Here is a 14141-nt window from a genome sequence, read left to right on the forward strand (position 1 = left end):
ACTTAACCCTAATTCCTCCAGTAAGTTGCTTTGGTAAAGAGTGTTTGCTAAATGACTTAAATGTAAGAGGTAAGTGTGTACATACTAGAGCACAATACAATAAAAACAATCCCAATGGTCAACAACATTTTCCTCTATCAGAGCTTTAAACTCAAAAAGGGATACCCTCTCCTCCAGTTTTAAAGTCTATTCTGCTGCTGAGAATGAGAGTGCTAGTGCTGTGGTACAAAGAGGGGTGGTAGCGACACCTCATGTTGAGCAAGAGTTTGAAGATGACGTTGTTCCTGGTTTTGACCTTGGCTGCTGTTGTCCTCATGTGCTCCTGGAAGGTGAGTGACCTGTCCAGGTCACCCTGAGGTATGTGGGGGTGGGGTGGTGCTGTAGCTTGTGGTTGTTCATCTACAGTAGATGTTGAGCTCTTTGTTCGCATTTGCGTCATTTTGGTGGACTATACTGGACACAGACAGACAGATAGCCAGGCTCACTACATGTAAACCCCCATTAGGAGACATCCTGCAGAGAGGAGGATCGGCAGTAGATGGAGCCATTGCTGCGTTACTGTGCACCTCTGTCATCAACCCACAGAGTATGGGCATTGGCGGGGGTCCATATTCACGGTGATGGACAGCGGTGGTAAGGACACTTCATCCCCCTACTACAAGATACCACACAGACATCCAACTATTGAAATCTCAGAGGGGGGATAAACAATTTTCATGCCATGTACCTTTGTTTATTTCAAAGGCACAGTCCGTCCGTCAGGAGTTTAATCCTGATCTACTGAGTGGATGCCCACAGATCTTTCAACTGATGACAGGTATTTGGAGTGAAAATGAATAAACATGAACATGACTTGACTTGTTCTGTTGCTGACAAGCATGTCCTTTCTCAGCGCAGTGTGAGCTGTTTTTCTAGTTACTCAAGCTTTCCTTCATGTTGGCATCGTGGTGGGAATTCTGTGGAACTCCAGTAATCCTGGGGCAGCTATATCTTACTGATTAAGGCAGTATGTCAAGTGACAAGCACACTATGCTGGTTTATAGGCAAGGATTTTCATTCCTTGGTTTAAAATCATTATTTAATGATGACATTTAGAGCCACTACAGTCATAAATATGATTGATTTCCATAAGTGACCTATCCTCTCCAGACCCAAAACTCCTGCCTCCGTTCTGACAAGCTGTCTGCTAATGTCAGCCTGCTTCTGGTTCTCCTCTCACTGCAAGAGGCAGATGGTTTTGTGGCTTCCTTTTGACTTCTCCCCTTTTCAATAAAATGGGATTATAAACGCTCTAAACTGGACACATGGCCAAGGGTCCCATGGACCTTTAAACAGGATGTTGCCATGTGCTGTGCTGTGAGCCAAGACCACACACAGTGAACAGCCAGTCAGTTGGCTTTGTTTTTAATACCACTAATCAGTTTGTTATACAGACTATAAACCAACATCATCTTCATTTGTAAACATAATAGGGCAAGCTTCCACAGAAAATTAGAGAAATTACCATACTAGTCGAAATTCAATGGCTTAGCGAAATCCCTAAAAGAAATCCACTCCTGATAGGCTTAAAGGTCCAATGCAGCCGTTTTAAAAAATGTTTTATCTCAATGGGTAACAATTAAGTACCTTACTGTCATTGTTTTCAATTAAAATGATCCAAAAAATTAATATGATTTACCACTTTCTTGCAGGTATAACCCTTTTATACATATCAGTGGGTAACTGGCAAATTGGGAGGGGTGGGGTTGTTGTTAAACCATGGGGGCTGTTTGCATTTCAAATTAGACCCGATACCTGTATTTTGGTAAAAAAATTATATAATAATAATGTTTGGTTGGGGCCACTTGCAGCCGGGGGCCCTAAGCAATCGCTTATGTCGCTCATGCCTGGAACCGGTCCTGCTGGGAGTGGGGAGGAGGTGATGTCACCAGGCAGGCCAAACTCAATCCCACCAAAACAGGCTGACATTTCAAGCTGTCTTTTCAAAAAGCTCTTACATCAAAATTACATTGTAATTTTCACAATTTCACAGTATTATTCCAACCTCATAATGTGGAAATATATATAAAACAGAGGAAAATTGACTGCACTGGGCCTTTAAACAATGCTACAATTAGTAAGTGATAGCAATCTCAGGGATATGGAGATAGATACCATGACTGAAGACCATTTCAGATAGAGAGAGAGATAAATGGCGTGTAAAAAGTCTGTTTTCCCCCACCCCCACCCCCGGTTCCAGCCAGCCAATGGATTGGTGTCCCTGGAGAGATCCATGGGTATGAGCAAGCCGACTGGCTGTTTGGGAAACTCACCTGGGCAGGCTTCTTCCATACCACCATCAAGCTGGCCAGAGAGGGTTTCCATGTACCCCAGGTCCTGAGCCACTTCATCCCACTGATCAACAGGGATGAGACTCTACCATTACGGTGCGTATGAAACCGGACAAACATAAACTAAGCTACAATCAGTAAATTATAATCTCAGGGATATGGAGATTGATAGATGCCGTGACTGAAGACCGTTTTGGATAGAGAGAGAGAGAGAAGTCTGCTGTCCTGGGCTGCTTTATCCCACTGATCAACAGGGATTAGACCCACCCTACCGTTACGGTAAGAAACACCCGGACCTTAAAGCGGCAATCTGCAGTTCAAACAATAACAAAGCGGCCACCCTCCCACTGATTTGGTAAACAGCTGAGGGATGGGGCTGGAAAAATTGTACCACTCTGAAATTCATGGAAAAAGCTATGGATATAAGGACTGACCATCCATGATATCAACATTATAGTTTGAACCATGTTTTGGGGCTATACAGTGTTTACATTTACATTGTTTATTAAAAAGTCGTAAAACAAGCTGATATTTTGTTTAAAAGTATTTCAAGAGAGCAACTGTCAAGCCATCATTCTGTCATCACATTGCAAGACAATTACATTTGACCTGTCCTCTAGTCAGTTGTTTCTAGATAAGGATGGAAACCAGCTGAAGGTTGGAGACACTGTGAAGTTTGACAAATTTGCTGACACATTGGAGATAGTTGCAAACCAAGGGGCAGATGCTTTTTACACTGGAAAAGTAGCGGAGGATTTAATCTGCAACGTAAAAGATATGCTCTTATGTAGAGCATAAACAATCATCATTAGCTTATTGATATTTGGGTAAACTGACACATAACTGACATTGATTATAAGAATGTGGAGATTGAAAGCCTCATGGAGACCAGACAACATGCATTCCCACCTCCTTATTACATTTTACTTTTGTCTATAGAACACACCCTAAACTCAGCTTCTCTGATGGGAGAGCAAATACTCTTAATTAACCTATCAACGCTACACCGAAGCTTGTAAGTTTTCCAACGGACTAAGGAAGTACGTCCGTAATCCACACTAACTCAGGAGTAAGTTCCACAAGACTCCAGGCATAGGAAATCCTTAAGGAATGATGCAGTACAGATCAAGACCAAGACGCTTCGTAAATCTAATGATCTAAGTGCTGTTTGACCCCAACAGGGTACTCTCAGGGTCATGTTGAGTGACAAGAGAGCATTATATACAGCATCAGCTATTTTTTTACCTTTATTTAACTAGGTAAGTCAGTTAAGAACAAATTCTTATTTACGATGACGGCCTACCCCGGCCAAGACCTAACCCGGACGACGCTGGGCCAATTGTGCACCGCCCTATGGGACTTCCAATCACAGCCGGTTGTGATAAAGCCTGGAATCGAACCAGGATCTGTATTGACACCTTTGGCATTGAGATGCAGTGTCTTAGACCACTGTGGCACTCGGGAGTCTAAGGCACTGCTGCAAGCTTTGCTGTGCTCCATTCTTAAATTTCTATCCATCCCTGCTCATTTTGACAGAGTGGAGTGGTCACGAAATGTGAGAAAAGACTCCATTTAGCCAATATCACATTTCTGTGTGGGTCATTTACTCTAGTGAAGTTAGTGAAGTCATATGCCTGTGTTACTGGCTTCTGTGGAAACTGAGAGCTATGATCCATAAATTGCAATGTGGAACATGAGCAGCTAATCTCACTAGAATTCATGTTTGTTTTAAGGCCATTTGCTATCACAGTAACTCCAAATGTTGTTTGGGGGCCTGTTGTTGAAGGCATTTACCAGAGGCCTGCCACCAGCAGAGACTGAGCTACGGATTTATTGAGCTCTCTCCATTATGCTCAGCTGTCGTCAGCCAGGAACAGCAAAGGATTATTACAATCTTATGTGCTGAAGCAGAATCTATTAAACTACTGTGATCAGACATTCCTGGGTTTCTTTCACAGATTGTTCACAAGATGTCTTATTGCTGCACACCTGCTAGCCCTGAGACATGGCTGTATACTCGTAGGCGTCTGACTATGGCATCACAGGATTCTGCAGCCCTGCCTCAGGGCTAAACACCTTTTGAAATCACTCACTATAGAATTAGGAATTAGAATAGTAACTTAATAGGATCTATATGTCACTCACACACAAAGCCAGCCCTCAAGATATTTCATTCAGATCTTAAGAACTGTGTACAGTTTATTCCAAACTGAACAGCAAACCATCCAAGAGGGTGAAACTAGAAGTGGCTAGAGGTTCAACATACAGTATACTGTTGCTACTGTAATGCAACATATACTGTAACTCCAACATCCCTGATCAAGGTCCATTTCCTTCCTTTGACCAGAGAGCACTTAAGTTCACTGAGCAGCAGTTTGCTGACCACTTCAGGGCCATGTTTAGCGGTGATGAGACCCATGATGCCCAGTACAACATAGTCACTCCATACCTGGACACCATGGGCACCACACATGTGTCTGTGATGGCTGAGGACAGAACTGCTGAGTCTGTTATCTGCACTATCAACCACATGTGAGTAATTCACTGTGTAGAATCCTTACCACGACCATCATTGGGGTTATGTCAGATGTATAATTGCCAATGACTTGTCAAATATCTTTTCCTTCACACAGGTTTGGATCCAGAGTGTTCTCCCCTAAAACCAGTGTAATTTTCAACAATGAGTTTTCATATGTCTGTGGGAATGCAGATCATAATGCCACCTTAATGATTTGTTTGATGGTTTGGCTTGCAAGTGAGCAGCCTCCTTCCTCCATGTCCGCTGTTGTTTTGCAGTCCAAGTACAAAACCCTGGTGATTGGCGGGTCGGGTGGCAGCATGATCACCACAGGGATGGCCTTTGTAAGTGACCATGGTATTAACTATCGGTCTTTGTATATATGCAAATACATTGAGCCACACAATAACAAATACCTGTGTAACACTCAACTACTGTACATGGGTCCTTTTGTGAAGTGTAGCTTAGTTAAAAAAAACTTTAGATTTCACCTAATTTTAACATTATGTAATAAAGCAGTGGTTCTCAACTGGTTTTGCCTCGGGTCCCAAATTGAACCAGGTTGTCTCAGTCGCAATCCAATATTCACATCGCACATTCTTTTCCTTACAATATCTGGAAAACTATTTTTAATATTGATAGTAAATGTGTCAGTTATATGACAAGGGAAAAACAGTCCCACTTTTTTCATTGTCAATAATTAAATGTTGCCCATATTCTTGATGAAGAATGTTAAGCTCACTGGTTTGAGACCACAAAATCAACTAAATCCGCTAAATAGCGGCACTAATAATTGTATATTGAAAATACTGTAATAAAGAAAAATAGTTCAGAGGTTAAATTATAGGTTCATTATCATTTCTACACATTTTCTTTCTGGTTTTAGTAATTTAAGGTCAAACTGGAGTATTTGTAAGTAAAAAAAATATATATACGATTATTATTATTATTATTTTTTACTCAGACACTCACTGCCCATTCAAAACCTCCCCCACCAGTTGAGAATCGCTGTCCTAAAGAGCACATGTTCAACTTCATAAAAACATGTTTTCCCATCCCAAGAGGTTAAATAAAAAATGGACTATATGAAGTGCCTATTAAGTGCCAAATAAAGTAACAGGGTTGACCATAACAGGGTTCACGATTTCATCTTCAACCAGCGATAAATTCCATTGTGACAGGGGGAATGGAAGCTTGTTGTGTGCCACAGGATACGGCAATTGAATTCACGTTTCACATTTTGGTTTTATTATTGAAACATTTTTCAGGGTTGACGTGTTATGCTCGACCCTCTCAGTTTTCCACCACAAACACCAGAAAATGGCCAAAAAGAGTAGATCCTGCTCACCTGATTTTAAACTTTCTATTATTAATTTAAAAAAATTAAAGGAACAGTTTCACCATATTAAAAGAGTTCAGAGTTCAGTTCACGTAACATGGTTGACCTTAAAATGAGGGACATACATACAGTATGTGAATAACTAATCACGTTAAATTAATTATCTGTCATGTCCTGACCAGGTAAAGAGGTCATTTGCCATAGTAAAATGGTCAGGGCGTGGCAGAGGTTTGTTTTGTGTGGGTTTTTGGGTTTTCAGTTTCTGTGGGAGTGTTCTAGTTTTCTATTTCTATGTGTTGTTTTTCCATGTTTGGCCGGGTATGGTTTCCAATCAGAGGCAGGTGTCTTTCGTTGTCTCTGATTGGAAGTCATACTTAGGCAGCCTGTTTTCCTTTGGGTTTTGTGGGTGGTTGTTTCCGTTTAGTCTAAGTGTACCTGACGGGACTGTTGTTGGTCGTTTTGTTGAAGTGTCTTCATTAAAATAATTAAGAATGAGCACTATCCCCACTGTGTCTTGGTCTCCATTCAACGACCCCTGTGACATTATCCTATTCAGAAATTACATATTACACATATGCTGAGCACTTGTTGGCTGCTTTTCCTTCACTCTGCGGTCCAACCCAAACCATCTCAATTGGGTTGAGGTCAGGTGATTGTGGAGGCCAGGTCATCCCTTGCAGCACTCTGTCACTCTCCTTCGTGGTCAAATAGCCCTTACACAGCCTGTAGGTGTCTTGTGGGTCATTGTACTGTTCAAAAACGAATGAAAGTCCCAGTAAGTGCAAACCAGATGGGATGGCGTATCGCTGCAGAATGCTGTGGTAGCCATGCTGCTTAAGTGTGCCTTGAATTTTAAATAAATCACTGACAGTGTCACCAGCAAAGCACCATCACACCTCCTCCTCCATGCTTCACTGTGGGAACCACACGTGTGGAGATCATCCGTTCAACTACTCTGCGTCTCACAAAGACACGGCGGTTGGAACCAAAAATTTCAAATTTGGACAGATTTCCACTGGTCTAATGTCCATTGCTCATGTTTCTTGGCCCAAGGAAGTCTCTTCTTATTATTGGTGTCCTTTGTCACCACCGATAAATCTACGATAATCAAGCATTTCAACAAAATTTTTCTACAGCTAGCCATGCTTTCCACCTGGCTACCCCTACCCCGGTCAACAGCTCTGCACCCCCCACAGCAACTTGCACAAGCCTCCCCCATTTCTCCTTCACCCAAATCTAGATAGCTGATGTTCTGAAAGAGCTGCAAAATCTGGACCCCTCCAAATCAGCTGGGAAAGACAATCTGGACCCTCTCTTTCTAAAATTATCTGCCACAATTGTTGCAACCCCTATTACTAGCCTGTTCAATCTCTTTTTTGTATCGTCTGCGATCCCCAAAGATTGGAAAGCTGCCGTGGTCATCCCCCTCTTCAAAGGGGGAAACACTCTAGACCCAAACTGTTACACACCTATGTCTATCTAAGGTCTTCAAAAGCCAAGTTAACAAACAGATCACCGACCATTTCGAATCCCACCGTACCTTCTCCACTATGCAATCAGGTTTCAGAGCTGGTCATGGGTACACTTCAGCCACGCTCAAGGTCCTAAACAATATCATAACCGCCATCGACAAAAGACAATACTGTGTAGACGTATTCATCGACCTGGCCAAGGCTTTCGACCCTGTCAATCACCACATTTTTATCGGCAGACTCAATAGCCTTGGTTTCTCAAATGACTGCCTCGCCTGGTTCACCAACTACTTCTCAGACAGAGTTCAGTGTGTCAAATTGGAGGGCCTGTTGTCCGGACCTCTGGCAGTCTCTATGGGGGTGCCACAGGGTTCAATTCTCGGGCTGACTCTTTTCTCTGTATACATCAATGATGACGCTCTTGCGGCTGGTGATTCTCTGATCCACCTCTACGCAGATGACACCATTCTGTATACTTCTGGCCCTTCTTTGGACACTGTATTAACAAACCAAACTCTCCTTCCGTGGCCTCCAACTGCTCTTAAATGCAAGTAAAACTAAACGCATGCTCTTCAACCGATCGCTGCCCACACCTGACTGCCCTCCTAGCATCACTACTCTGGACGGTTCTGACTTAGAATATGTGGACAAATACAAATACCTAGGTGTCTGGTTAGACTGTAAACTCTCCTTCCAGACTCATATTAAGCATCTCCAATCCAAAATTAAATCTAGAATCGGCTTCCTATTTTGCAACAAAGCATCCTTCACACATGCTGCCAAACATACCCTCATAAAACTGACTATCCTACCAATCCTTGACTTCGGCGATGTCATTTACAAAATCGCCTCCAACACTCTACTCAGCAAATTGGATGCAGTCTATCACAGTGCCATCAGTTTTGTCACCAAAGCCACATATTGTAACGCTGGGACGTCGTGGGTGTGGAGTCAGGCGCAGGAAACAGAAGCGTTTAGTACAGTGCTTTTATTTACGCACCACCAAAAGAGGTGGAAATGCTATAACCCAGGAAGGAGACCGCTCGTTTGGAGTACTCACACTTCTCAGCCTTGACGTATAGGTCATGCTCCAGCAGTCTACCAAGCACCCTGTGCACCAGAGACACATGCCCGGCGCGTGTGGCGGAGTAAATCAGGATATCGTCGATATACACAATCACACCCTGCCCATGCAGGTCCCTGAGAATCTCATCCACAAAGGATTGAAAGACGGCTGGAGCATTCTTCAACCCATACGGCATGACGAGGTACTCATAGTGGCCCGATGTGGTACTAAACGCAGTTTTCCACTCGTCTCCCTCCCGAATACTCACCAGATTATACGCACTCCTGAGATCCAGTTTTGTGAAAAAACGCGCACCGTGAAATGATTCCACCGCCGTAGCGATGAGAGGTAGTGGGTAACTGAACCCCACTGTAATGGAATTGAGACCTCTATAATCTGCATTAACGCAGACCTCCCCCCTTTTTCTTCACGAAAAATAAACTCGAGGAGACGGGTGAAATGGAGGGCCGAATGTACCCCTGTCCCAGAGATTCCGTGACATATTTCTCCATAGCCAACATCTCCTCCTGGGACAATGGGTACACGTGACTCTTGGGAAGCGCAGTGTTTACCTGGAGGTTTATCGCACAATCCCCCTGTCGATGAGGTGGTAATTTAGACGCCTTCTTCTTACAGAAGGCGAGAGCCAAATCGGCATACTCAGGGGGAATGCGCACAGTGGAAACCTGGTCTGGACTCTCCACCGACGTGGCATCGATGGAAACTCCCAGACTGAGGGCGAGTCCGCGATCCATAAAGTTCCCAGCTGCGCCTGAATCGACTAGCGCCTTATGCTGGGAAAAGGGAGGAAAATCAAGAAAGAAAATTAAAACAAACATGTGACCAACAGAGGGTTCTGGGTGAGTTTGATGCGGACTCACCTGGGGTGAACGAGGAGTGTTCTGCCTGCCCTCTTGACTCCCAGAGGGACCCACCCAGCACCAGTCGGCCGTGTGTCCTCGTCGACCACAATTGGCGGCCCCTCCTAGCTCCATTGGAATGGGCGCGGGAGGGCTAGGAGGTGGAACTGACACGACCCTTTCTGAACGCCCGCGGGCAGCCAACAGATTGTCCAGTCGGATGGACATATCGATCAGTTCATCTAGGGAGAGTGTAGTGTCCCGACACGCTAGCTCCCTGCGGACGTCCTCCCGGAGGCTACACCGGTAGTGATCCATTAGGGTCCTGTCGTTCCACCCGGCCCCAGCAGCCAAGTTCCGGAACTCCAGAGCAAAGTCTTGCACGCTCCTCGTCTCCTGCCTAAGATGAAACAGTCGTTCACCCGCCCCTCGGCCTTCTGGGGGGTGGTGGAATACGGCCCGGAAACGGCGGGTGAACTCAGGGTAGTTCTCCCTCGCTGAGTCTGGGCCATTCCATACAGCGTTGGCCCATTCCAACGCTCGGCCCGTCAGGCAGGAGACGAGGAGGCTCACACTCTCCTCCCCCGAGGGAGTCGGCCTCACGGTAGCCAGGTATAAAGCGATCTGTAACAGAAACCCCTGGCACCCCGCTGCTGCTCCATCGTACTCCCCCGGGGGCGCAAGACGAAGTGCGCCAGATCCAGACGGAGAAGGGAGCGGAGTAGGTGGACTCGTCGGGTGAGCTGGAGGTGAAGAGAGGAGACCACTCCTCTCCCATCGGTCCATCCTCTCCATCATCTGGTCCACAGCTAACCCAATCCGGACGGTGGTGTGATGGAGGAACCTTTCCTCCATCGATGGTAGTGGGGTGGCGGCTGCTCCTGCTGACTCCATGCTTAGAAGGTGCGGGCTTCTGTAACGCTGGGACGTCATGGGTGTGGAGTCAGGCGCAGGAAACAGAAGCGTTTAGTACAGTGCTTTTATTTACGCACCACCAAAAGAGTATTCGCCCAACACAACAGGGCGTATCAAAATACAAAGTCCCAAAAAACACGATCCACTACACAACACACAGTGTAAATGAATGAAACAAGCCCACACACAGAACAGGGGGGGAGACGGGCTTAAATAGCTCAGCTAATGACCTAATTGAAACAGGTGCAACAAATAAAGGCATAACCAACAGAAAAGGAAAAAGGGATCGGTGGCAGCTAGTAGGCCGGTGACGACGACCGCCAAGCGCCACCCGAACAGGGAGAGGAGTCACCCTCGGCAGGAGTCGTGACATATATACCACCCACCACTACAACCTGTATGCTCTCGTTGGCAGGCCCTCGCTTCATATCCGTTGCCAAACCCACTGGCTCCAGGTCATCTATAAGTCTTTGCTAGGTAAAGCCCCGCCTTATCTCAGATCACTGGTCACCATAGCAGCACCCACCTGTAGCACGCTCTCCAGCAGGTATATTTCACTGGTCACCCCCAAAGCTAATTCCTCCTTTGGCTGCCTTTCCTTCCAGTTCTCTGCTGCCAATGACTGGAACGAATTGCAAAAATCACTGAAGGTGGAGACTCATATCTCCCTCACTAACTTCAAGCATCAGCTATCAGAGCTGCTTACAGCTCATTGCACCTGTACATATCCCATCTGTAAATAGCCCATCCATCTACCTCATCCCCATATTGTTATTTTTAATTTTTTTGCTCCTTTGCACCCCAGTGTCTCTACTTGCACATTCATCTTCTGCACATCTATCACTCCAGTGTTTATTTAATAAATTGTAATTATTTCGCCACTACGGCCTGTTTATTGCCTTACCTCCCTAATCTTACTTCATTTGGACACACTGTATATAGACTTTTCTATTGTGTTATTGACTGTACGTTTGTTTATTCCATGTGTAACTCTGTGTTGTTGTTTGTGTCGCACTGCTTTGCTTTATTTTGGCCAGGTCGCAGTTGTAAATGAGAACTTGTTCTCAACTGGCCTACCTGGTTAAATAAAGGTGAAATAAAAATAAAACAGTTAGTAGTGGTTTCTTTGCAGCAATTCAACCATGAAGGCCTGATTCACACACTCTTCTAAACAGTTGATGTTGAGATGTGTCTGTTACTTGAACTCTGTTGAAGCATTTATTTGGGCTGCGTTCTGAGGTGCAGTTAACTCTAATGAACTTATCCTCTGCAGCAGAGATAACTCTGGGTCTTCCTTTCCTATGGCGGTCCTCATGAGTGCCAGTTTCATCATAGTGTTTGATGGCTTTTGCGACTACACTTGAAACTTTCAAAGTTCTTGAAATGTTCCGTATTGACTGACATTCATGTCTTAAAGTAATGATGGACTGTTGTTTCTTTTTGCTTATTTGAGCTGTTCTTGCCATAATATGGACTTGATCTTTTACCAAGTAGGGCTATCTTCTGTACACCACACCTACCTTGTCACAACACAACTGATTGGCTAAAACGCATTAAGAAGGAAAGAAATTCTACAAATTAACTTTTAACAAGGCACACCTTGTGAGGCACATCTCATGAAGCTGGTTGAGAGATTGCCAAGAGTGTGCAAAGCTGTCATCAAGGTGAAGGGTGGCTACTTTGAAGAATCTCAAATATAAAATATACACTGCTCAAAAAAATAAAGGGAACACTTAAACAACACAATGTAACTCCAAGTCAATCACACTTCTGTGAAATCAAACTGTCCACTTAGGAAGCAACACTGATTGACAATACATTTCACATGCTGTTGTGCAAATGGAATAGACAACAGGTGGAAATTATAGGCAATAAGCAAGACACCCCAAATAAAGGAGTGGTTCTGCAGGTGGAGACCACAGACCACTTCTCAGTTCCTGTGCTTCCTGGCTGATGTTTTGGTCACTTTTGAATGCTGGCGGTGCTTTCACTCTAGTGGTAGCATGAGACGGAGTCTACAACCCACACAAGTGGCTCAGGTAGTGCAGCTCATCCAGGATGGCACATCAATGCGAGCTGTGGCAAGAAGGTTTGCTGTGTCTGTCAGCGTAGTGTCCAGAGCATGGAGGCGCTACCAGGAGACAGGCCAGTACATCAGGAGATGTGGAGGAGGCTGTAGGAGGGCAACAACCCAGCAGCAGGACCGCTACCTCCGCCTTTGTGCAAGGAGGAGCAGGAGAAGCACTGCCAGAGCCCTGCAAAATGACCTCCAGCATGCCACAAATGTGCATGTGTCTGCTCAAACGGTCAGAAACAGAATCCATGAGGGTGGTATGAGGGCCCAACGTCCACAGGTGGGGGTTGTGCTTACAGCCCAACACCGTGCAGGACGTTTGGCATTTGCCAGAGAACACCAAGATTGGCAAATTCGCCACTGGCGCCCTGTGCTCTTCACAGATGAATGCAGGTTCACACTGAGCACGTGACAGACGTGACAGAGTCTGGAGACGCCGTGGAGAACGTTCTGCTGCCTGCAACATCCTCCAGCATGACCGGTTTGGCGGTGGGTCAGTCATGGTGTGGGGTGGCATTTCTTTGGGGGGCCGCACAGCCCTCCATGTGCTCGCCAGAGGTAGCCTGACTGCCATTAGGTACCGAGATGAGATCCTCAGACCCCTTGTGAGACCATATGCTGGTGCGGTTGGCCCTGGGTTCCTCCTAATGCAAGACAATTCTAGACCTCATGTGGCTGGAGTGTGTCAGCAGTTCCTGCAAGAGGAAGGCATTGATGCTATGGACTGGCCCGCCCGTTCCCCAGACCTGAATCCAATTGAGCACATCTGGGACATCATGTCTTGCTCCATCCACCAACGCCACGTTGCACCACAGACTGTCCAGGAGTTGGCTGATGCTTTAGTCCAGGTCTGGGAGGAGACCCCTCAGGAGACCATCCGCCGCCTCGTCGGGAGCATGCCCAGGCATTGTAGGGAGGTCATACAGGCACGTGGAGGCCACACACACTACTGAGCCTCATTTTGACTTGTTTTAAAGACATTACATCAAAGTTGGATCAGCCTGTAGTGTGGTTTTCCACTTTAATTTTGAGTGTGACTCCAAATCCAGACCTCCATGGGTTGATAAATTGGATTTCCATTGATTATTTTTGTGTGATTTTGTTGTCAGCACATTCAACTATGCAAAGAAAAAAGTATTTAATAAGATTATTTCTTTCATTCAGATCTGGGATGTGTTGTTTAAGTGTTCCCTTTATTTTTTTGAGCAGTATATTTTTATTTGTTTAAGACTTTTTTGGTTACTACTTGATTCCATATGTGTTATTTCATAGTTTTGATGTCTTTACTATTATTCTACAATGTAGAAAATAGTAAAAATAAAGAAAAACCCTTGAATGAGTAGGTGTGTCCAAACCTTTGACTGGTACTGTATATGTCACTTTCTTGAAAATGAGCGAACCGAGGCGCAGCATGAGTATAGTTCCACATACTTTTAATCTCCGTGAAACAAACAAAACAATAAAGAATCGCGACATCATGACAGGCAACCAAACACAAACAATATCCCACAAAACACAGGTGGGGAAATGGCTACCTAAATATGATCTCCAATCAGAGGCAACGATA

At 45.0% G+C, this 14141-nt stretch overlaps 1 protein-coding gene across 1 annotated transcript; it reads left to right on the forward strand.

Moving 5' to 3' along the window:
* Positions 1-408: 408 nt before the first annotated feature.
* On the forward strand, positions 409-10310 carry LOC106580216 (glutathione hydrolase 5 proenzyme-like). Its single transcript, XM_045704223.1, is given in 8 exon segments — positions 409-604; positions 2240-2426; positions 2951-3089; positions 3170-3313; positions 3315-3378; positions 4655-4862; positions 5087-5192; positions 10194-10310. Coding segments are annotated over 8 exon segments (1161 nt in total).
* The last annotated feature ends 3831 nt before the right edge of the window (positions 10311-14141 follow it).

Source organism: Salmo salar, chromosome ssa20 (assembly GCF_905237065.1).
Source record: "Salmo salar chromosome ssa20, Ssal_v3.1, whole genome shotgun sequence".
Classification (NCBI taxonomy): domain Eukaryota; kingdom Metazoa; phylum Chordata; class Actinopteri; order Salmoniformes; family Salmonidae; genus Salmo; species Salmo salar.